Source organism: Cydia fagiglandana, chromosome Z (genome assembly GCF_963556715.1).
Source record: "Cydia fagiglandana chromosome Z, ilCydFagi1.1, whole genome shotgun sequence".
NCBI lineage: Eukaryota > Metazoa > Arthropoda > Insecta > Lepidoptera > Tortricidae > Cydia > Cydia fagiglandana.
The window spans coordinates 12364589-12388227 of NC_085959.1; the positions used below are offsets into that span (position 1 = coordinate 12364589).

At 35.8% G+C, this 23639-nt stretch overlaps 2 protein-coding genes across 2 annotated transcripts in view; one reads left to right on the forward strand and one right to left on the reverse strand.

Moving 5' to 3' along the window:
* The window catches only part of LOC134678309 (nucleobindin-2), a 312458-nt gene that overhangs the window by 76502 nt on the left and 212317 nt on the right, over positions 1-23639 (forward strand). The window lies entirely within an intron of this gene.
* Positions 3299-23639, reverse strand: part of LOC134678299 (glutamate receptor 1-like) — a 131338-nt gene continuing 110997 nt past the window's right edge. Inside the window, exons 5-18 of the mRNA XM_063536793.1 lie at positions 20200-20453; positions 19643-19774; positions 17300-17503; positions 12854-12961; positions 12337-12568; positions 11954-12048; positions 11710-11877; positions 11492-11626; positions 10302-10390; positions 8893-9043; positions 7903-8084; positions 7639-7741; positions 7240-7521; positions 3299-6979 (exon numbers count right to left, since the gene is read on the reverse strand). Of these exons, the coding sequence (XP_063392863.1) occupies positions 6911-6979; positions 7240-7521; positions 7639-7741; positions 7903-8084; positions 8893-9043; positions 10302-10390; positions 11492-11626; positions 11710-11877; positions 11954-12048; positions 12337-12568; positions 12854-12961; positions 17300-17503; positions 19643-19774; positions 20200-20453 (2204 nt within the window). The 3' untranslated portion in view covers positions 3299-6910. The remainder of the gene's footprint in view (positions 6980-7239; positions 7522-7638; positions 7742-7902; positions 8085-8892; positions 9044-10301; positions 10391-11491; positions 11627-11709; positions 11878-11953; positions 12049-12336; positions 12569-12853; positions 12962-17299; positions 17504-19642; positions 19775-20199; positions 20454-23639) is intronic.

Consider the following 23639-nt stretch of genomic DNA (forward strand, 5'->3'; position numbering starts at 1 on the left):
TATTGTACTTATGTAGTCGCTGTCTCCATAATCAATGTAGACAGCGACTCCTACTGTATTAAATTTTTTGACCATTTCGATGTAAATTTTTCTGGCGCACACTTGATTCCGAAAGGCATCATATAAGGGCAAATGCCATGAAATAATCACAAGGAAACTAGCTAGACTACCTATATATTTGCAAAGACAGACTAACCACAACCTTAAAAGGTTAAAGTTGGCCCAATAGAAAAAGAAAACTCATTTATACCTACTCAATTGTACTTATATCATTACCCTGCATACCACAGCAATATAATTTTAATATAATACGATTGATGGATGGATTTTCTTTTGTTAGCATGTAGGATACATGTTATATTTTAACACGCAAATATTAAATTACGAAGCGGCGTAACTAGTTGAGATTTATTCAAATAAGATTTTAAACTGGGGTCTTGAATAAAGTTCGTTAGCAATTCTGAGACATGCGCCTTCTTCCCGGGAGTAGCTGAAATGGTTTATTTCATTCTGAAACTCCACAGCAGATTCAAAATTAAAATAGACTGCAGAACAAGCGTAAACATCACGCTGTAAAAGTGTAAAACAGGTAGGAAATAATTGCATACCTATTTTACACTAAAGTGCGAGTATGGAATGGATGAGGTTATTACTTGGCCGTAAACACTGATCCTGTGATCATTCTCTTAATACTTCCAGGTGTTTTTAATTTAATTGGAAATGTCAAATGGCTTGATTATACTCTTATACTCACCTAATACCTAAGAATGTCCTATAATATTTATTTATTTATTTATTTATTGCTATTACGTGTGTGTGTGTGTTTTGTGTGTGTGTGTGTGTGTGTGTGTGTGTTTGTGTGTGTGTGTGTGTATTTTGATGGTACAATCTTTCCAAAGTGAGTTCTTTGTCTTTGGCATACCAATATATTTGATGCAAGACTCGTTCTAAGGCAAAAGTGAATTTTCCATTTTTAACCGACTTCCAAATCCCAAAGGAGGAGGTTATCAATTCGGTTGTATGTTTTTTTTTTTTTTTTTTTTTTTTTTTTTTTTTTTTTTTTTTTTTTTTTTTTTTTTTTTTTTTTTTTTTTATGTTTGTTACTCCATATCTCCGTCATTACTGGACCGATTTTGAAAATTTTTTTTTTGATTGAATGTATATGTATACAGATTGGTCCAGTTTCTGTCAAAACCCAGTTCTGATGATGGGTTCCATGAGGAATCGAGGGAACTCCTCAAATCTTAAAGGCATACATATAGTGATTTTTGGGTTTTTATCATCAAATCAAGCATATACATCCAAAAAAGTGACATTTGATGAAGTGGAACTGCTGATGATGATCAGAACGGAACTCCTCAACGACGCATAGTTCACGGTTGGCGATTTGTCCTCTTCGTTATGTTTGTTAAGCAAGTTCAGTTTTTAAGCTACATTTTTGTCAAGCTCGAGTTCTGATGATGGGATCCATGAGGAATCGAGAGAACTCCTCAAATCTTAAAGGCATGCGTATAGAGATTTTTGTAATTACATCAAAAAATCAAGCATTTTCATTAAAAACTGTCGCATTTGATGAAGTGGAACTGCTGATGATGATCAGAACAGAACTCTTCAACGACGCATAGTTCACGTTTCGCGATTTTTCCTCTTCGTTATGTTTGTTAAGCAAGTTAAGTTTTTAATGCACATTTTTGTCAAGCTCGAGTTCTGATGATGGGATCCATAAGGAATCGAGGGAACTCCTCAAATATTAAAGGCATGCGTATAGAGATTTTTGTATTTACATCAGAAAATTAAGCATTTTCATTAAAAACTGTCGCATTTGATGAAGTGGAACTGCTGATGATGATCAGAACAGAACTCTTCAACGACGCATAGTTCACGTTTGGCGATTTTTCCTCTTCGTTATGTTTGTCAAGCAAGTTAAGTTTTTAAGCCACATTTTTGTCAAGCTCGAGTTCTGATGATGGGATCCATAAGGAATCGAGGGAACTCCTCAAATATTAAAGGCATACGCATAGATTTTTTTTGTATTTTCATCATAAAATCAAGCATTTACATTAAAAACTGTCGCATTAGATGAAATGGTACTGCTGATGATGACCAGAATAGAACTCTTCAACAACGCATAGTACACATTTGGTGATTACGAATTTCGATTTTGACTTGGACTGGGACCCGGACTCGGACCCAGAACCGGACTCATACCCGGATCCGGACTCGGACCCGGACTCAGACCCGGACTCGGACCCGGACCTTGACCCGGAAAACCACTATGATACCTTAACTAAATAAACCACTATGATTACCTACCATAAAATGTGTAAGTATATAAGTATGATGATGCCAATCTTACTAGCCCCTCCCGCTTAAACCCCCGTACACCGCACCGCATGCGCCGTTAAGTGGGTTAGGTTAGGTTTGAACTGCGATCCTCACAGAACCGAACTGCTATCAGAGAAGTGGGTTAGGTTAGGCTAGAACTACGACCGTTACAGAAGCGAAATGCTAGTAGAAAAGTGGGTGATTTTACCTCCTTTTCTACATTGTATACCTATACCATCTACAATAATCTTTCACCGGCCCCCATAGAAGTCGGTTTTCTTTTCTTAAAAATTATTTGAGCTACTTGTTTACTTCATCCAAGTGTCTATCAAACACATGCATGTTTGTAATATTAGTAGTAGGTGCCTAGAGTTACATTTCGTTTTATTTTTCAATTCATTCCTTAGACTTAAGGGTAATGTATTCCGAACATTAAAATGATGTAGGAAAGGACCACGAGATATTCCCTTTAATAAAACTTTTGGCTTTTGTTTCCTTAATTGAAATTAGATTTCAAGAATGACACAGCTGCTACATCGGAACGCTCATCCGCGAGGAAAATTGCCTCAATTCTTTTTAGTAGAAATACTTAACGTTCAATATGTAGAATTATTGTTTAATAAATTATTTATAATCAAAGTTTGAATGAACGATTAAATTTATTCTTACTTTAATGATTTTTTTGTAGTTTTAGTGTAGGCACCTATTTATTTTTATATTGTAAGTCATTTATAATAGAATGAATACATAAGTAATAGAATTGGATTAAGGTCGGGTCGGGTATTTCCAAAATAAATAATATAATCACACTTTAAATTTTTTTTTCATGTTGCTTGTTTCGTTACAAATTTGTCTAAGATTGACCCTGACCTCAGAACATAATAAAATGTAAAATAACGACAAAGTCTACAATAACCCAGATTATGAAGTCGATGTAAATATCAACATAATGACAAGTGAATAAAACAAACGGTGACGAATTACGCAATTTTAATTACTTTTATTATAACAAATATTAATGTTAGTCTTGGCATATAGATAAATTTACCATAACACTAATACAAAATAAATACACCACTAACTTATCCTTAATTACAATATATACGTCAAATTATGATCATATGATCAATCGAATAAAATGAAATTTGTTCACCTGATAGGTGCCTCCTTAACTACATAATTCTATTTCTTAACATACGATTATCAATCGGATCATAGCTAATTAGACTCAGTTACGAGTATATTAACGATAACATATATTGAAATATCTACCTTATGATTACTTTAGTGAAACGATTATGTAAATCAGTCATTTGAAGAATAACATTTAGGTAACACATATAACTTATGTTTATTAATTTAATACATGTATACTAGTTAATATTTAAGTTTAAGTGACCGTATGCCACGAGGAAATTACAAACGGGAAGTCAATGACTTAGAGCATTTAATAACCGGAGTCGCCATAAGAGCGTACCCTGCGTACCCCTCTGCCAGAAAACTTGCACAATTGTGTCAATTGTGCAAACTTTTGTATGGACTGACGTGGCTAATTGGCAATTTGTACGTTACGTACAAATCATGTAGAAATAGCAATACATTTGACGTCTCCTCCCCCACAAAAATCGGCAGACTGATTCGTAAAGAAAATGACAGCGATGACATGTCTAGTTACTAAATGCTCTAAGAGTCAAAGAGCGTTATAGCCACATGCGAACTCGTGCCTTAACAAAAGTGCCAAATGTTGCACACTCGGTTTTCAATATAATTTAATTAAAAACCCTTCGAGTCGTTCCAATCAAATGTTCTACTGGTTGACGGACGGATGTAGCGCGGTCAGCCGATCGAACTTCAAGTCTGTCCGAATCATCTCCCTACTAGTTTTGTAACCTCGAACTAACAGTAATTAACTTTCGGATTGACGTTAATGTAAAAGCTATTTCAAAATTAATCTCATATACAATGTCTTAATTAAAAATACATGTCGATACTGATTGAAATAAAATTTGTATATAAAGTTAATAATAATATTATAAAACAGTTAGTTGTAATAGACGAAATGTTTATCGTGACAAAATCATTTCCTTATCCCAACCACCAGCTCTGGCGTCTGGCACCAACGTGTGGATAGCGCTTATTACAGGATATTTAATTCGCTATTGGATTTTCTCCACCCACCTCAATTAAGTATTACGATAATTTATGGACACGTCAACGGTGTTTGGAAGTTAAGAAAAATCAATAATATATGTATTTTACTATATTTTATACCTATGTAACATTTAGAGACTTTTACATCACTAAAGAATTTTCGTACCCATTTGTCTGTTTTATTTTTGTTTTTTCGAGATTAATGATTGTTTACATCTTTAATAAAGTATATAATATGTATTTCATTTTTTCCATATCGGAGGACTTATTTGGTTTGTATTTTCTTCGTTCCCTGTAGAGAAAAGAATCCCTACCTCCTACGTACCTAGGGATACCTACTCATTTGCAGTTTCGGCAGCAGCTACCACTGTTACTTAATTGATACGCTTTAAATAATTGTAGGCAACTTACATAGCAAGAACGTTCATTTCAGATTAATGTGAAATTAATGTGAATATCAGACTGAATACGACGTTGGACACCTAACCAACAAGAATGTTGTTATTGTTTTTTTAATTCGACAAAAAACATCTAAAATATTTAAATCAAAGTTTAGGTATAAATTTATATAAATGAAAGGTTCTATAAGTAAGCAGTTTTATAGGACGGACGCTTATTAATATATCAAAAAGCTGTAATGTTAGGAAAGCCCTTTCATGTGATAATGTTGATAATATTTAACACATATTTATTTGATATGATAATTTAATACGTGATTTCTGTTTTATTTCACTACAGCGTAGTCAGCAGATGGTACAATCTGAGTACCTATTTTATTTAGTAATTGGAATTTACAATTTTAACTCCAAACAATACTTTTTTTATGAACATTTTTACAATGTTGTAAAAACATTTTACGATTTAATTTATTCGTGAATGTAAAACATTCGTTGACTACGCTAACCTAATGATAAAGTTATCATTTATCACACTTCCACGATTACCACTTAGTAATACACAAGGACTGTTCTAGCGCTGCAAAGTAATATCTAACTATAATAAGACGTCCTCGTGTATTAATAAATAAGAACGCAATTCCGCTATCTTACAATTTAGAATTCCATCTTACCACTTCTCCATTTTTCAGTTAAAGCGCACTTTTTAAATTATGCGGATTCAGCCAGAGGTCTCTTATTTAGATCAACTTTACATAGGCTGAAAAATAAATGCTTAATTTGATTCTTATTCAAGAATCTAGAATCATGAACAGAAGTTATTTAAGTTTATAAAACATGTGACGCACGTGAAAGAAGATAAACCATTATTTTTGTATAATTAAGTATAGCTAACATCTATATTACGACTTCTTACCACTATTATGGTTGTGTAATTCGATTATTTTTCTTAAAATGTTGACCTTTTTACTATAAGGAAGTTATTGTAATGTAAATGACTATTCAAGAGTTTATAGGATACCAATAAAGGTTAAATTCATCTGAGATTGTTTTCAGTAAAAACGGGAAAGGTAGGTAATTAGCGCGCAACGTGCCGCCGACCGCGATAACTCGCCTTCATTAACTGTTATCTGCCCCTCACTACCTGCTATAACTTGACAATTACTGAATATAAAATTATAACGCTGATTGAAAAAGTTACTTACTAAACACGTAATTATTAAGACCCTGATATTTATCTACTCGGTTAAAACCGCCAGGCATTTTTGGAAATAAACGGGACGGGAATTACAATCTAAAATGTATAGAGGGCTAGAAAGTTTCCCAATTGGCATTACATTACTATGATGTAGTTACTTGGCTATGCTAATTTTAACAATATTTCGTGAAATCGGATAAACAAAAACTCAAAAGCACCAGTATCACAAAGCTCCGAAGTAAGGAAAGATTACTTTGAGTACGCATCTAACGACATCTGTTACACCTATGTATTGGTTAACGAATTGAAATACATTCAGATATACATACATAAATTATGCTAGACCTGCACTGGAAGCCACCTGAATTGGCATGGTACGAGAGTGGATAATTGGCTACGAGAAAAATTATCCATATGAAAGTCGACAATTTCGGCGTCATTGAATTAGTTAGGTATGAAAGTTAGCTCTGAGCGTTTATTTTGCGGCTAGGCCTCGGTCACAGACAAAATATCCACCAGACTTAGCATAGTCGCGCTACCCCCTCTGCCACGCATACGGTAATTTTACTCCATGTTCGAGTCGAAAGTGTCTTTGTGTGACGTCCGTGTCTTTGAACGGACCAATAACGGCACGGGACTTCGCTCACCTCGTCCCGCGCACCCCCGCATTTTTGGCATCATCGGTTGCATGAAATAATTTCTCTAAACTCGGTCTAGAGGATTCCTAGTCTATGGCCTCGGTGAATCTCGCTGCAGTGTCCTACAGCTGATAGAGATCTACGTTGGAGGACTGCTTGGAGTGGGAGGCGCGGCACGCGGGGCCGGGCTCCCGTGCCGCGGATCACACCTGCGTGAAGCTTGCGTGCAGCGCCGTCTCCTCCTGGCCGATCTGGTTGGCGGGCGTGTAGTACTGTTAAAAACATTCAGGCTCACTATCAAAAGTGACAAAATTTCGACAGAATGCATCATGTCTTTTTTGTTGTACTGTTACCTAACGCAACTGTTTAGTGCTATATTTAGAAAAAAAATAGACGACTATGGAAACATTGCGTCTTTATACCTGTAGAATATTTGTAATAAATTTTAAAGACGATTAGTCAATCCATTTATTTAAATTACTCCGTAAACTTTTCTTTGAATGCTTTACAAGAATTCAAAGTAGGTACTCACTCCAGCGTAGGCTCCTCCATTCCACCCGAGTCGTTCGTGCTCGCGCTGCATCTGCCTGGAGGCGTGCGTGTGAGCATGCGAGGGCTTGTGGTCGGCGCGCGAGGCGAGGCGCGCCTTGGCGGAGAGCGCGGCGCGCAGCGGCACGTTGGCGCGCGCTGCCTCCGCGCGCCCGTGCTGGCAGAACTCCAGCAGCGCCACGCCCAGCGCCAGCGCCAGCCCGCCCACCAGCACGTAGAATAGACCGGCCACTTGACCCAGCGTCAGTTCAGTCACGTGCATATTCTGAAAAACGTACGGCAACTATAACATAATACCTACTTGAAAACTCGTCTACACCTTATCTTCATCAAAGTTTTATACAGTTACAGAATACATGCCGATATATTATCTCAGACATACCTGTTCGGTGACGTCACATTCCGCTTTAGTAAACCATTTCCGTATTAGTTTTTGAAGCTCACCGTCGTCTTTTAGAGATTGTAGTGCTAGATTGATGCCATCCCTAAAATGAAATGTTATTTATACCACAAATTATCGTTCGTTAGCAAAGCGCGTGGAATAACAATACAGTGGCTGTGCAATTTCGCTGTGCAAACACGGTTTAAAAACGGCAATGCATAGTTTCGCAATGCACAGATCGGCTGTAAAGTAAATAATGCTTACCGTAATTCTGATCCCTTTTGTAAAGCTACAGCAAAGTCTTTCACACCCGAGTTTGTTACAGTGACCAACATCTCGCATGGTTTCTCAGCATCGTCACCAGCAGAAGAGTGGTCGAGTAAATAACTTAGCCAACTATGGCGACTGCGAGGTATGGCGATGCTCCTTATTCCTTCAGAAGTATCCTGGTAAAAACAAAAAAGAAATTAGTTGCATAGTTAAACCATAAAATTTATAAACTTAAATAGATGTCATATACTAAAGAAAAAAGTGACCAAGGCCTCCATTAGCCGAGGCCGGAACTAAACGGGTGTCTTTAGCTTACGCGGACAACTACGCCATGACCTAGGCCACCCGGTGTAGGAGGTGCAAGTACGTACTTCTCGCAATTTAGACTTAGTCAAAGGCTCCTATATAGCTTTCCAAAAGATGACATAAATCCGAGAAATTGGGGCTGGTATATGGGTCAAACAGATCACTGTGTTACGTCTTTCCTGTAGACATACACAAGAGTTAAGAGCTATGAAGGTTAATTTTCTTATTTAACCCTTATCCAAGTGAAAAGGTCCTCCTTTTATTTAGAGAACTATGATAAAATCATTACTTACATGCCCGCACAAGCTGTCCACCACAAATCAGTTCGCGCGAACACACGCGATTTTATCATAGTTCTCTAAATAAAAGGAGGACCTTTTCACGTGGATAAGGGTTAAATAAGAAAATTAACCTTTATAACCTCGGTTTATAACCCTTAACTCTTGTGTATGTCTACAGGAAAGATGTAACACAGTGGTCTGTTTGACCCATATACTATACCATGGTGGCCGGCAGGTGGGTTTAGTCACTTTCTTTTGGTGTCATATAGACACCTATTGCAGGTCGTAATTTATATACAGCAGCACAAATCCAAATATATATTAATAATTAATTTTATATGTTCCCCAATTGCATAAAATGTAGAATATATATATGTGTACATATCAAAAAAATCACCTCGGGGCAAGCTGCCAGTTTGCTGTACGTCTGAGAGGGCTCGGCTATGCGTTGCAGCGTGAGATAAGAAGCGAGGCTGGCCGTGTACGAAGATATTACAATAAACGTGAAAAACCACCAAACTGTACCTACAATTCTGCCAGACACCGATCTGAAAACAATAATAACATTAGTACTACATAAAGGTTCATTCATTAATACTAATACTCGTGACATGTGATAAACTGCTGCAACTAATGCTGAAGTGATAAACACCTGAATAAACAATGAGTTTGGAGATCATATTTGGACAGCTAATTGCTAATTTACCAAGTGAGCCATTGTATGGCGCCAAAAAACTTTAAAGGAGGTCAATTTAAAATTATTGGAAAAAAATCATATATTGATTGAAACGTGAACATCTGTAACTGGGCCCTTTTCAAGCAAATAAATGATTTAAGTATGATTTAAATTTATCGTAATAGTTTAACGACTCCACCATTGGTTTCAAAACACATTGTATAGATTAGTAAACTTAAAAAATGTGAATTATTATAAGAAGTAATTTCTGTTATAAAATCGTTATTTTGATGTGTAGATACTGTTTTACTTATTTTACTTCTCGTATTTTGAATGCAAAGTTAGATAAACCAGTAAAAAGGAAATATATATCATTTTGCAATATTTGCTCGCATGAATAACATAGCCTTACAGTTGAAATTACATTTATTTTAAACACTGACTAGAATGTTTCACTCGCCATTAGGTTTTCAGTTTCCAACCGCGAGTTTTATTTGAAATGAGAAATTATAGCTCTAGAAATGTGGACTAAAATATTATAATTTAGCTCAAAGAGCTTACTAACATCAACATATATTTACCTATCTTACATGATTTTTTATTTACCTAATATAAAACGGAAACTCGTAAATGGTCTAACTACTAAATCTAAATATGAAAATATTCCTTTCATTTAGGTAAAATTATTCGACTAACTCGAATATTAAATACGATTAAAAAAGCTGCAAAGTAATGGAAAAAGGACTATTAGGTACATATAAACGCATATATACAAAGCATACCTGTACCTAACCTAACCTAACCTAACATACACAAACCCAAATGCATACCAACAATATTTATTCTTGTACCGGCATTAAATTTAAGAAGACAGAATTATTCAACTGCTTAGCTTATTAAAAATAAGTAAATCTGCAGTCGTAGATACAACATTTTATAAAGTTCAAATACGTATGCGAACTCTGCATTAGTTACTGTATGTAAGACATGCTAATAGCCGTCTACCTACTTACAAAAGTTAGAAAAAACCCTAATCGGTAAAAGCATTAACTAAAGTTTATTTAAGCCGATTGGGATAACGAACAAAACTAATATACTTTACACAATCAAATATTAAAATATACACTGACCTCGGCGTAATGTCGCTGCCCTGCTGCATAAAGGAGCCCACTGAGAACCACATAGAATTCCAAAAGCTGAACTCGTTGACGACCGTAGTCTGAAACATTTTGCGTTTTGACTACTATGTCTCACTTGCCGAATAGATTTTTATTCATTTAACGTCTTTTTTTTTCATTATAACTTAAAGAAAAAACACGCCGCTGTATTGTAAGAGACTAAGTACTCTTACACTATACAGCGGCGTAATTTTTTCTTAAAATTATAATGGAAAAATAAAGTTTATTGTAATGAATAAAAAAAGTTTATGGTGTTAAACAGTTGTTACACGGAGGATAATTAATAAAATTCAAAACGCCGTATCGATGATTGATAATTTAGAATAGACGATGTCATCATATAATTTTTCATTGGTTGTCATTGGTGTAGCACATACCACTTTGTTTGTAATCTGCACGTCTTTTTGCCAGCTAAAGCAACCAATTTCATCATATTATTTAGTATAACTGACAATGTAAAAACGGAAATATAATTTATATCTCACCACACCACATCGGTAAACATTCTCTGTACTCCTCAAAAACTGATGAGCTAAGTTGAATTTTATTCACAAGAATGGCAAAGTAATTTGATGCAGATTTTGAGTTGTTATTAACTTATTAGGAATAATGTTAGCTGATAAAATTATGATTTTGAAAGATAAATACCTATTACATTAGCATTAATTTGGAATGGAATTAATTAGGTTATTATTATCCTTGCATTAGTGTAGTGAACATTTTTGTGTTTCACTTGGTAGCAAAGTTTGTTTAATCCTCGTGCCTTTAAACCCTCGCAAAGCTCAATATCCCAATTTTGGAACCACTGGTTGTGGTCAAATTTTGTAATCTTTAGCTTGCTCGGGCTCGGGTATCATATTATTACAAAGAAGATTCAAACGACAACTTAGCTGCATTGTAAAAGAAATATTTATCAGTTTAATTATTATTGCTACGAGTACTAACGGTGTCACCGAAAAACTGACGCAGCAATTCACGAGATGCAGACGAGTGTTAGGGCCAGTTGCACCAACCACATTTGACAGACTGATCAACGTCAGCCGGCGCGCCCCAGCGCTTTACTATGAAACTTTCCATACATAAAAATTTAGCGAACTCTTTAACGATACGAATAGTTTGGTGCAACCGACCCTTAGTGTTACCTTAGTAGTTGCAACTTCTGTGTGCTCGGAAGATTGAGTATCCGTGTAGGATACAACTCGCCACTCGTATGGTGAGAATCTTGATACAATAAACAACACCACAGTCACAGCCAACACGCTGAACATCAAACAGAGCTGTTAATGTAAAAAAAATATTTATTTTCATGAACGCTAATACACATATTGTTACATTACAATGAAACTTAATGTTATCTTACCCAAACTTCAGTAGAGAGTGGATCAAGGAAGCTGAAAATGGCACCTGGCTCATCAGCAATGTTCTTAAGACTCGGCTTTATGTCGAAAGACAAAAACGGTTTACTGAAATCAACTACTGTTTCCCTCTCAACTGTGACGGTGAGAGGAGCTATGGCCATGTCGACTTCCTACAATAAAAAAGAGCGTTTAAAAATTATAAAAAAATACGTACCTACCTAATACTGGGATTTTCATTCAACTTACTTTGCGTAATATTTCACCGATCATTCCATCCCAGCCACCTATAATCTTAGGATTTTCACTTCCGTACTTGCCATCTTTAACAACTCTTATTTCATCTGCAAAATAAATTTAAAGTTAATTTCTTGCTATTTGACACATAAACTGTCGACTAAGAACTAAGTTAATTCAACCGTTTTTACATTGGCGATTATGCTCGGCAAAACGTTGTGTAGACAGAGGGGTAAATGACCATAGGTACTTAATCCGTTAAAATATCTTTATTTCATAAGTAAGTAACTATCGGTATGTATGCCATAAAAACGACTATGAACATCCAAAGGACATTATAAAGGACGTTATTTCAATCTGATTTTCAACCTAACATAGTAAATTAAGTCACTTACACTTGATTTCCAACTTATCCGATAACATTTTGGCGAGGTCAACGCAGAACCCCTTGTACGGATCGTTAGGCGTGAATTCCGCGTAGTCCGAGTTTCGACGCATTATGTAGGGGGGCTCTTCTATGGTCGACACTATATAGGTCTTGTTTCTGTTGTACACCCCCGGGATACTTGGGCCCGGCAGCTTCGGCACTACCGGCACAAAGCCTTTGTTGTCGTACCAAGTTGCGATCTGTTGCAGGAATAGTTTATCGATTAGCACACCTCTGGCGTTAAGGGGCACACGAAGTATAATAAATCACTTCTAACTCGGCGCTCTCGAGCCAGTCTAGTTCACTTGTATTCTTTGGCGATGCTTGGCTACCCACTTACGAATGAAGTAGAAACCAATTTTTTATTAAATTTATTTAGTCTTGTACGAGTAATTACTACTATTTAGTGGTTTTGTTTATGTACTTATGTAATCATTGTATTAATTCTAGGTAAGGGAAAATATTGGTAGAAGTATTTTTCTCACCTTTATCATTTCCCCTTCAACAGTCATCTCCATGACTTGCAGAGAGAAATTCTTGCGGTGGCCCTCTTCATTAAACCTCACGACGCCCGTCAAGCCATCTATCTCCGTCTGTAGCAAACATATCCAGTCTTGTGTGTTTAAATATTAAGTTTTCAGCTGAATATAACATTCTTCCATAAATGATGCGCATATGATCTCAATAACCAATTCATTATTACAAATTTAACATACATATATTCAATTGGATTCTTCAGTACAAATAATTAGTAACTTCATATTTAATGTATTACAATTGTTTATGAAATTTACCTTAAAATTGAATGTAAGCCCTTATAATGCTTAATATTTTTTTAGAAATTGCATCCCAAACAACAAGTAAGAGAAGGGTTTTCACATCGACGTGTGAATCAGTTCGGTGCCGAGTGAGGGTTAATTAGGCGTCAACCGGCGAAACCTAATTAATCGGCCGGCTAGAGCCGCGGAACAGCAGCCCGTGAGGCCGGCTGGGCTCAGAGTACACGAACGAATCGTGGGACCTAATTTACTCGAAAAAGTGTCAGTAGGATTAAAATTATTTTCGATTATCTTGTTTATTTTTCCATAAAATAAGACGGCGTGGGGTTTTTGTATCTAATGAAAATTATTTACTTTTTTTCTTAACCGCGTCTGTCAAGGTCAAATCTACATTGTATCTTAGGCAAGCGACCGTTCTCGAATCTGATCACTTATAATACCAAACACGAACTGGTTTCGCAGATTAATGTTTAAATTAGACTCAAATTTAGAAAACCGGGCTGCCGTCTTTAATTCCGCCACTTAATCACTGATACATTCCGTGCCCTGTCTCTTTAATTAAATCCCTTTGGCCGCGTATACATAACCATGTATAACCGGGGCTTCATAACCAGTTGCTATCGAAAACTTTATCGGTCTTGTACGAAACCTCTCGACCGTTCATAAAACCCGCAAAGACTTTCTTACTATAATCTGCTATAATGAACCAGTAATGTACACGTTATACAGGTAGGTACTGGTACACAGGTTACCAGTACCTAACTAGACGTATAAGATGCATTCCTACTACCTATGTAGTTCCTTCCTCCGTGTTCTAGTGGACCACCACTAGCACTAGACCATCACAAAAAATCTAAAGAAACCATGCTTTAGATTTTTTGTGATAGTTACTTAACATTTGTGCATAGAAAAATAATGCGACCGTACAGAGCATACCATGCAGCATTCACTTTTCACTTTTGCGTTTCTATGGTTAACAGGAGTTTTCTCGATTTCTTAAATATCTCAAAAAACTGAAAGCCTCGGGAGTTTTAATTGAAGCAGTTTTTGGCTATGATAGTTAAAATTAAAAGGAAAAAGTGTTATTAGAGGGGCCTTCTTGAGCTTACCGTGAGGCTTAGTCAATTTATGTAAGAAATGTCCTATAATATTCATTTATTTATTTTATTTATTCCATACATGTAACTAACAGTAATTCTATCCACGAATATGGTTTTGAACAGGATCGACTGAGCTATCAATTATTTAAAAGAAAGGCACAGAACCCTCCATTATGCGTGGGCCGACACGCACTTGACCGGTTTTTCATATTTCTTGGATGCAGTAAACAATTATTTGAGGTTTAGTGTCAAAGTTTAAGTTACCGTTAGTGTGTATTTGACTCTATTCTAGTTAAAAAAATAATCAATGCAATCAAAGAGAACAATGAAAAACAGCGGTAATGGAGGGATACAAACGTTGTACACCGCGCTTAAGAAAAGCTCTCGTATTCAACACCTGCGCTCCCCTTTGTGATTGCTCTCGATTTAAATTTTGCTACGTTATTATACGCTGATTCCACAGCAAGGGACTACCCGCGTGTATTTATTACCCCACGACTTTTTTAAACCTAACCCTTCTCAACGTAGATATTATCTGAAAGGTTGGGCTAAGATCTGCGTTTGAAAAAGTTTTGAAGAAATCTACAACTACAGAATCTTTAGCAACCACATTCGACATGTAAATGTTTGATATTTACTCATATACCTAATATACATATATAAAGTCTATTTTTTTATTCGATAGACTAAAATGACATTTCCTAGTATACACATAAAATTAAATTTCATAGTATGAAATGTCATTTTAGTCTACCGAATAAAAAAATAGACTTTAGGATGAAAGACCCCGGAGTCGAAGATTATTACTTAAGGTAATTATAATGATGACAATGACACCGGGGGATCACAATACGCATAAATAAAGAAGCATTCGCAATTAAATCGCAATGGCATTCACATGAATGGTATCAATCATTCGCAGGGCCAACGGTGTCACAATTTACCTAATAGAATAGACCTCGTAACTGTAGGCAAGAATTAAGCCCCCCTTTGTGTGCGGAATAAAATGCTGGATTACTCAAATCTGTAGTATTGATGTAGTGCATAACTGTTTTCCATCGTATTTTCTCGGTAATGTTCGTATTTGTCATGCTACTGCAGTAAACCTCAGTACCTTTTGTACCGAGACTGACTGAAATAGCAAGACACGATCGTACGTTTCCGTGAAAATACGATGGAAAGTAATTATGCACTATATCTATACTAAAAGCTGACTAAAAGTTAATGCACAAGCATTATGTTAGCTACTTTTGTAGTAAGTGGCGCCATTGTCCAAAAATGTAAAATTTTGCAATTTTATGCCGCTGGTCGGGGTTTATAATTTTACAGTTCAGAATTAATGTTACTTATAATAAAAACAACGATTTGGTAGCCAGTAGATTCTCTAGTCAAGTGAACTGCAAACTGCCCCATAATATGCAAGACTGCAAGTGAACTGAGGTTGACATATTACTGAAACATACGGAGGATTTTATTACTTACACGAAAAAACCGTAGTCAGGTCGGTAAAATATATATCAGTTTAACTCACCTTTTTTTGTCAATTCTGCCGTACCAATCAAAAAGGACGGAACGGAAATGATTCTAGGCTAGCAACACTGAATGTCTGTTTGACATGTTATTTTTATTAGTAAATCTTAAAAAAGAATTTGGAAAAATAAAAATGTAAATGTCAAGTTGGAATTTATAAAATATTATTGAAAAAAGGTCCACTGAATTAGATAAAATATAATGTATTTTATTAAAGTCAAATTAATTACTAATGCTTGGTTATTGACATTTATTGGGGTTATTTGATTATTGACTTATATAATGCAACATATACTCAATGTTATTAGGAAACGAGAAATAAATGATCTTATCAGATATTTACTCAATAATATCGAATCGAATGAAGGAAGTTTACACTAGGGGTAGGTACGTTAGGAAAGGATGAAACGAAATAAAAGATTGGTCTTGTGAATAATTAAGTACCTATATAATCAAACCCTATTCGCATTCTGAATCACTATTCTTGGAACTTTAGGACAATTACGATTTATTATAAAAGTGACAGTCCTTTTATCGACTTGAATGTCCTAACTTGTTTTTTTTTTCTATCGGCGCGATTCGGGAAATGAATTAGAGATGCACTAGATAAGACTATATCTTATTAGTAAAGATATGTGACGTTCCACGGCGAAAGGTACCATTACCCCGACTGAATATTGGAGCGGCGTTAATAATAAGCGTAAGCGCCAGCTGCCATAAGGTACCTTTTGCAGTGGAACGTCACATATCTTTACTATTTCATATCTAGTGAATGTCTAACGGCGCGATATCTTAAAGTTCGAATCGCGCCGTATGTATATGTCTGTTTTTTCCATTTTTCTAGGGTGGTGTGTGTGTGTGTGTTCATCCGTCTTTCAATTCAATTATTTTTTTAGTCTGATTTTGTTAAGAAATTCTCAGTGCTTAGCGTCCCGTCCTTACTATAGTTGTTACGAATCACATCAAACGAATGCCCCACTTACAAGTCGCGTCCGCGCTACACATGTTAACGGACGAAAGTTTTGTAAATTTCTTTCTTACGAAAAGTATATTTTCTTTATTTTCCCTTTTCAAAATGATAGCTTTCATTGATTGTAAACATTTCCAGAAAATTTTTACAACTTTATGAAATTTCTTCATATTTGGTACATATCAATAACTACGCCATGGAATTTATTTTTATTGGGATATCCTACCTATTAACTTGCCCGTTTTGGGACCTGTCATTATAATGCATGTTATTACTAAAAACGTTGCCTGAAATGCGTATCGTTGTCCGAAAACTCCGCCTATATTTTTTTAATAAATCTATTCTAAATTACCTACGAGTTTGTATTAAAATCCAGTGTCCCAATTTTCGTTAACAGATGACTTTGGATTAGTCAAGACTCTGAGTAGGAATAACCCACAATTTGTTAGTTGTGTGAATAATAGTAATATTAACACTTAAAAAAAATACCTGCATAACACACGCATTCGCAGACGTGGACGCCTATTATAGGATAATTATTAAAATACACACCTTTTTGATCATTCTAGATATTTTGTCTCCGTGTTCGTAGGGCATTATCTTGTCTCCTTTAGGGTTGCAGTCCAAGATACGGCTTGCATTTACATTGGCGTTGCGCCGGATAGGGCTCCTGAATATGTCGGGCTTCTTGCGGAGGAGCCGCAAGATGGCATCCACCAACACTTGCACGGCATCGTACGTCAGCGCCGCCTGAGCCTGTGTTAACAGAACATTCGTCAACCTCCCCCTCCTACAATACCTCGACACATGAAAATGCAGCATTCTAATTCTAACACGCTCCCGCGTCTCATTTACAAATGCAAATGTTGACGTCGAGCTAAATGTTGTCGGGGCAAAATCGAATGCAAGTAAGTATACTTTTGTACGTGTGAATTCATTTTACAATTAATTATAAACCAATTCATTGCTCAATTTGAGTGACGGGCGAGTTATACGATATTTTAACCAATCATTAATCGATTTTCCTTTTAATTTGGGTCGAATTATTCGAACCTGCTTGCAATTCAACGCCAAGAGGCCAACATATATAAAAAAAAAACATAATTTTTCCTTGCTGGGGGCCGATTTTTGAATTTCGAGCGTTCGATTTCGTCACTCAGTGGAATCAGTGGAAATTGAGATAGAAATGGTATTGACCACTCGTTTTCAATTCTATTAGTAGAATTTAAATGCCGGGTACTGGAGATATTATTGAACAAAATACACGAAATCGGCCGGTCGAAATTCAAAAATCGGCCCCCTGAAGTCAAATAAGCTAAATTTTATTTACGCAAATTTATCATTATAAATACGATAAATAAATAAATAAATAAATCATTATTGGTAAGATTGAAGAATAATCTTACAAGTACACTTTTCGTGATATACTTACCTACCTGTTACCACAAGTAAACGGTAATAAGCAGTCTTTGTACCTTTAACACCCTTTGAGTTAAAAATAATTGGCTTCACTTTAAGGCAGGTACAGAATGTTTGGTGGACACTGTCTCACTCATTACTTAAATAGTATATTGGATAAAATTGATATTTAATTTGGCTCATAAAGCTTAGCTTTAATCCGTTTAAAAAAAGAATGAACTAATTAATTTGCCTATAACGTCCTCCAATCAAACTCTCATCAAGAAGTTCATAAAGCAACCAATCAATAATAATTTTGCCTGTTCAGTTAAACAATATTTGAGGAGATGAAAAACTTTCTCCATTTAATATAATTAGAAATTATTATATTAGCAAGCGTTACGAGGATGGCTCATTTAGATGTTTATCATGATACCAAATTATATCAAATATTGTGGCCGGAAAATCTGCGGGTAAAAGTATCAATAGTCAGTTTGGAATTGTAGGTATATACCTAGGAGGTAGTTTTTGATTTTAATCTCGTTCTCTGATAATTAAACCAATCTCGGGTTTACCGAACAGTCATTATCTTAAAAAGACCAAACGCCACTTGCACCATCCCACTAACCCGGGGCCAACCGGTTAAACCTGGTTACCAGTACAATTTCCCACTGGGGATGGTACTTGTGTAAAAGTGATATTCGGAGTGCGACCGCAGTAGCATTACTGTTGCAGTGTTGACGCTGGCGTTGATGTTACTGCTTGCTATCTGAATATTGCCTTTGCTATCATAAAAAAAAAGTTCAATTTATATAATGTTATTAATCACAAAACTACCTAAATAATATTATTCATAATTAAATCAATGACTTGACAGCAATAAAGTGAACATATTTTCTTTTGTCATGCCCTGAAAGTGACTATGAAGTGGTTTAAAAGTGATACTGTGCTTCCTTATCCCGTGTTTACTTTCCAATTATGTTTGGGTTTTTTACGATTGGCAATGAAGGTTTAGTAACAAATTGATTCGTCGCATTAACATTTCTATTACGAGTTTTAACTCCCTATTCATTATTATAACGATTATGTTATGCCAAGAAATACTGCAAGTTTATAATTAGGTATGGTAGTCACGTTTTGTAAAAAATAAACATGTAATATTTACTATCCTCCTGTTTGAAATGAAAAGTAACTGGTGTGAATGCACCCATTTTTGGATTAAATTATTAAAAATATCTCGAAAAATAGGTGCTTAGTATACCATCTTGCACCCATTATCGCGACTTAAACATAGATCCTGTTGAAATTAATCGAAAGCTGTAAAAGTAGAAATTTCCCACGAGCAGCATTATTATCTTTGATATCAAAAGCTATTTGGTAAACAAAAGAAATAATTGGCGGAAAATCATAAAGCGCATAACTTAAACAACTGTTCTGTTATTATTTGACTTTGATTTCGAGCATTCTTATAGCTGTGAAAGCATTGTTGTTTCATACCGATATTGAGTTCCGTTTCCATTCATCGATGAAATCTCGGACCATTTTTCTAGAAAAATCCAGGACTCTAAATCCAGTAATATTAATAGCCCCAAATTCAGCGACTTCCTTTTCCCAGCGGTCATCCATCACCTACAAGATAGAAATAAGAATCGTAATTAAGGATTAAGCCTTGATTTGTTTGTGTCATGTTTTACCCTGGTAGGCTAGTTTAGCTGTGTTAGTTTTTGTTAAGAAATCCAATAATAACGTGTGATGCTGCGTAGTGTGTAAGAATTAAACTTGTAGGTATGATGTAATACCCACTTTATTAATTTAATTCATTCATAAAATAGCCATGCACTTTTGCAGCTCGTTGTACGTGCTTACCTACATGACTGCACATCTAACGAAAAGTCATGGGAAACCAGTTACAACGTTAATGGAAAATGGAATAGAGAATCCAGATAAGCGTTATTGCAATGGAGAAATAGAAAAATTGCTCGCCGACCTCCATTTTGAATTGGACTATTATTTTTACGGGATAGCAAGTACGAAAAGACTAAGGTATTACTTACTAATCCGCTTAAAAAGTAATGATAGTTCCGGCGACCGAGTTGGACGTCTCGCACGTGTTGAATGAGGGCTTCTTTGGCGAGCTGTGTGGTGGAGTCTAGAACGACGTATTTGTTGCTCCAGCGGTCAAGCCGTTCGAGCGCCGCGAGGAACACCACCACGTCGCTCGCGTTGTTCACTCTCTTAACATTCGATATGCGGAACGTTGCGTTTCCCGGCTGCAGGCTTTGGTACAATTGCTGTAGACGCAGCAACCCTGTAATGCAAATAAAGGTTACACGCTGTGTTTACAGATGGTTGAAGTGAGTCGATGTTAGCCAAGTTTTCAGTGATATTAATTGTTAGACTGCTTAGGGCCACTTGTACCATCTCACTAACCCGGGGTTACTATGGTTACCAGTACAATTTGACACTGAGTTAACGATTTAACCGCTTAACCCCGGGTTAATGGGATGGTGCAAGTGACCCTTAGTCAGATATATTAAGTTCATTACATATTGGAGCAGATACTACCACTATTCGCACTTCATGAAATTACATTTCAAACTGTAAAATCATCTGCCCGCATATTTCACCACACGTTATTTGGTAAAATGTACATGTAGTCGTACGAATATTGCGATTTTGTACCTTTACCAATTTGGCCAGAAATTACATTGTATAGCAGAGTTTTTTACTTCACCTTCCATAGCCCATTTTCCAGACCATGCAAAATATAAATTAATAGCCTAAGACCTTAGTTTCCATCCCAGTACGTAATGCTGCACTGCAATAGTCTTCGGTTATCATATTATGAGCATGGGGATAGTATCAGCCAAGTATATCTGTAGATATTTAAAATCCAATGTCCAAAGGGGAAAACATAATTTCATCCATACGTTTCATTTATAGTATTTTTTATGAGACGCAAAATTTATATTAGTTTTACCTATACTCAAACCCAGCTAATAAGTTCATTATTTCTTTATACTTAGCAAAAAGAAAATCAAAAATAAAAACCTCCTTCATAGCCGATCAATATAATATCGCATTAAGGACTGATTAACTAGTTAGGTAGGTCTAAATTTAGAAAAAATGTTTATGGCATATTCGTTGTTTGATAGAACAGCGAAGACGTCCGTTCGCGACAAATCCAACGATAAAGCCTTCATTACCCGTGTGTCAACCCTCTTCTCGCTCGTCTTCGTCACCGCTTCAATCTTTTCGCGGATATTACCCTTAAATTATGACAAAAGTGCCACATCGAGAGCTGCATAATGAACAAATGATGAATAGCGGAATCCGTCCTTTGTTTTGCGTTTCGGCTTATGCTTTTGAAGATTTGAAATGAGGTAGTTTTTTACATTGTCTGTCTTAGATTTTAGTACTTAGATCTGGAGTTTGAAATGATTTTGTGGAAAGTGAGTCAGAATCAAAATCAATGGTAAATAATAGTTTTGAAAGATTCGCGGTTAGTTTCGCTATACTTCTTATCGACCGGAATATGAACCGTGATTACCTTTTGTTTTATTTTTAAGCTCCCGATATTCACTTAAAAAACCAAAACACGAAAAGGTAATCACGGTTCGTATGCCGGTCGATATAAGTCTAATGGTAAAATTTGATAATTAAAAACATGGTTTAAACTGTATTTTTTATAAGATACAAATTACTTTCTTGAGTCGAGCGTAGATAGAAGTGATATTGCACCAAATCAAAACATCGTAAATTTATAACTTCTTTTAGGTTTACGTGAAAATTTATAAAACAAATGTAACTGCTTTTCACTAGGATACCAAGATTCTTTCCTCCGCTACGTGCGCGAAGAACGTAACTAACAAGCTAACTAAGATAATACACAAGATACCTACTAACTACTCTCCAGTCGGAGAGGTTCATTCCATACTACGAAGTCTTTAGATGTTTGGAGTTGGATCGTCTGGGCGGTCGCGTTCGTCGCGATTCTGAGTACTAACTTTTCAAATGTCTTCTTGCAACATCTGCCAAATTCGAATAGAAAAGTTTTTCTTTATCTTTAAAAGTCTTGCTCGGTAACGACCCGGAAGCTTATTTACTCTAAGGAATCAGCGCTAAGTTCCAACTTCATCTAAGAAAATTTACAGAAAGAATTTCAACTTGTTGATTTCAAACACTGTTATTTCAGTAGATATTAAGGGAATTATAGTGTACCAAAGTACCTACTTAATGCAATTAAGTCCTGAAACTGTATTAAATGGCGACATTTCTGTTTTATTATTCGTTTCCTAACCTCTTTATGACAACATGTACTACCTCCGCTTTTTTAATTTTACCAAACTTAAAAGCATACCTACTTCCATTTTTTCCTCAGTTTATTTTATATACTCGTAAAAAGTACATGGACATATTCAGCCTTTAAAGTGATTTTGTATGACGGCTTTGGATTACCGTCGAAGTCAAGGTTTTCTGACGCATAAGGATTTTTTACGACTTAAAATATTCTAACTGCCACCAATCTTGAAAAATAAACGAGTGCCAAATAAAACTTACCTAAAATAATAGACAGTTAATTAGTTGGTAATCCAAAAAATGCAGTAATTATTATTTTCAATATGGCCTAATGTATGTCACACTGCTAGCACACGCTTCCATTGTTCAGTGAGAGGCAGATTGGGCTACAGTCCCAAGTTAACCAGATGCGGATTTGGGGCTAAACACGACCTTTTAACTGCTTCGCAGATATATGCAGAATTCTTAAAAGTTACCTACAGCACTATACAGAATTGCATATACCTGTGTTTCGAGAAACATGGTACGGGATTTAAACCCAGGATTTTTGGTTAGGAAGCCGCACCCGTTATCAATGTTTCACCACGGTCGGTAGTGACCAAAGCGAACAAAATTTTATTTAAGTAACAAATTCGTCACTGGTGACGAATCGAACATAAATATATATCAATTTTTGCTGGTGACGAATGTACTGGCTCTGTTAAATAGCTAACTACAGTACTGTACCCGTAAAATTAATTTCCAGTATAGGTACGTAAAGTAAATACCTATAATTTTGATTAACATGTAGCAAATAACTAAATAGTAAACTTAATCATTTCACGTCATACCTATTGAATAATAGATAAATGAATACACATATATTGTACGAAGTCCCTAATAGTAGGTATTGCCTTGTATTAACTATGTAAACTGCGTGTAACTTCATAGACTTGAGAGTTACTCAGAACTAAATACCTTAATATATTATCTATCACACAATATGTTTCAAAAATACCCATTGGCTTTACCTTAACGATGTAATCTTTAGTCGAAGCCGGTAAATTGCTGCGGCTTGTTATCCTAATTTTAGAGAAAATACGTAAGCAAGAAAGCCGCCTCTTTTTTGTGAAGAAAATTGCCCACTGTGAAGTCTGCAGGGAATGTCGGGTCCAGCGGAATTCCGGCGTTGTCGGTCGTTGGACGTGATTCTTCT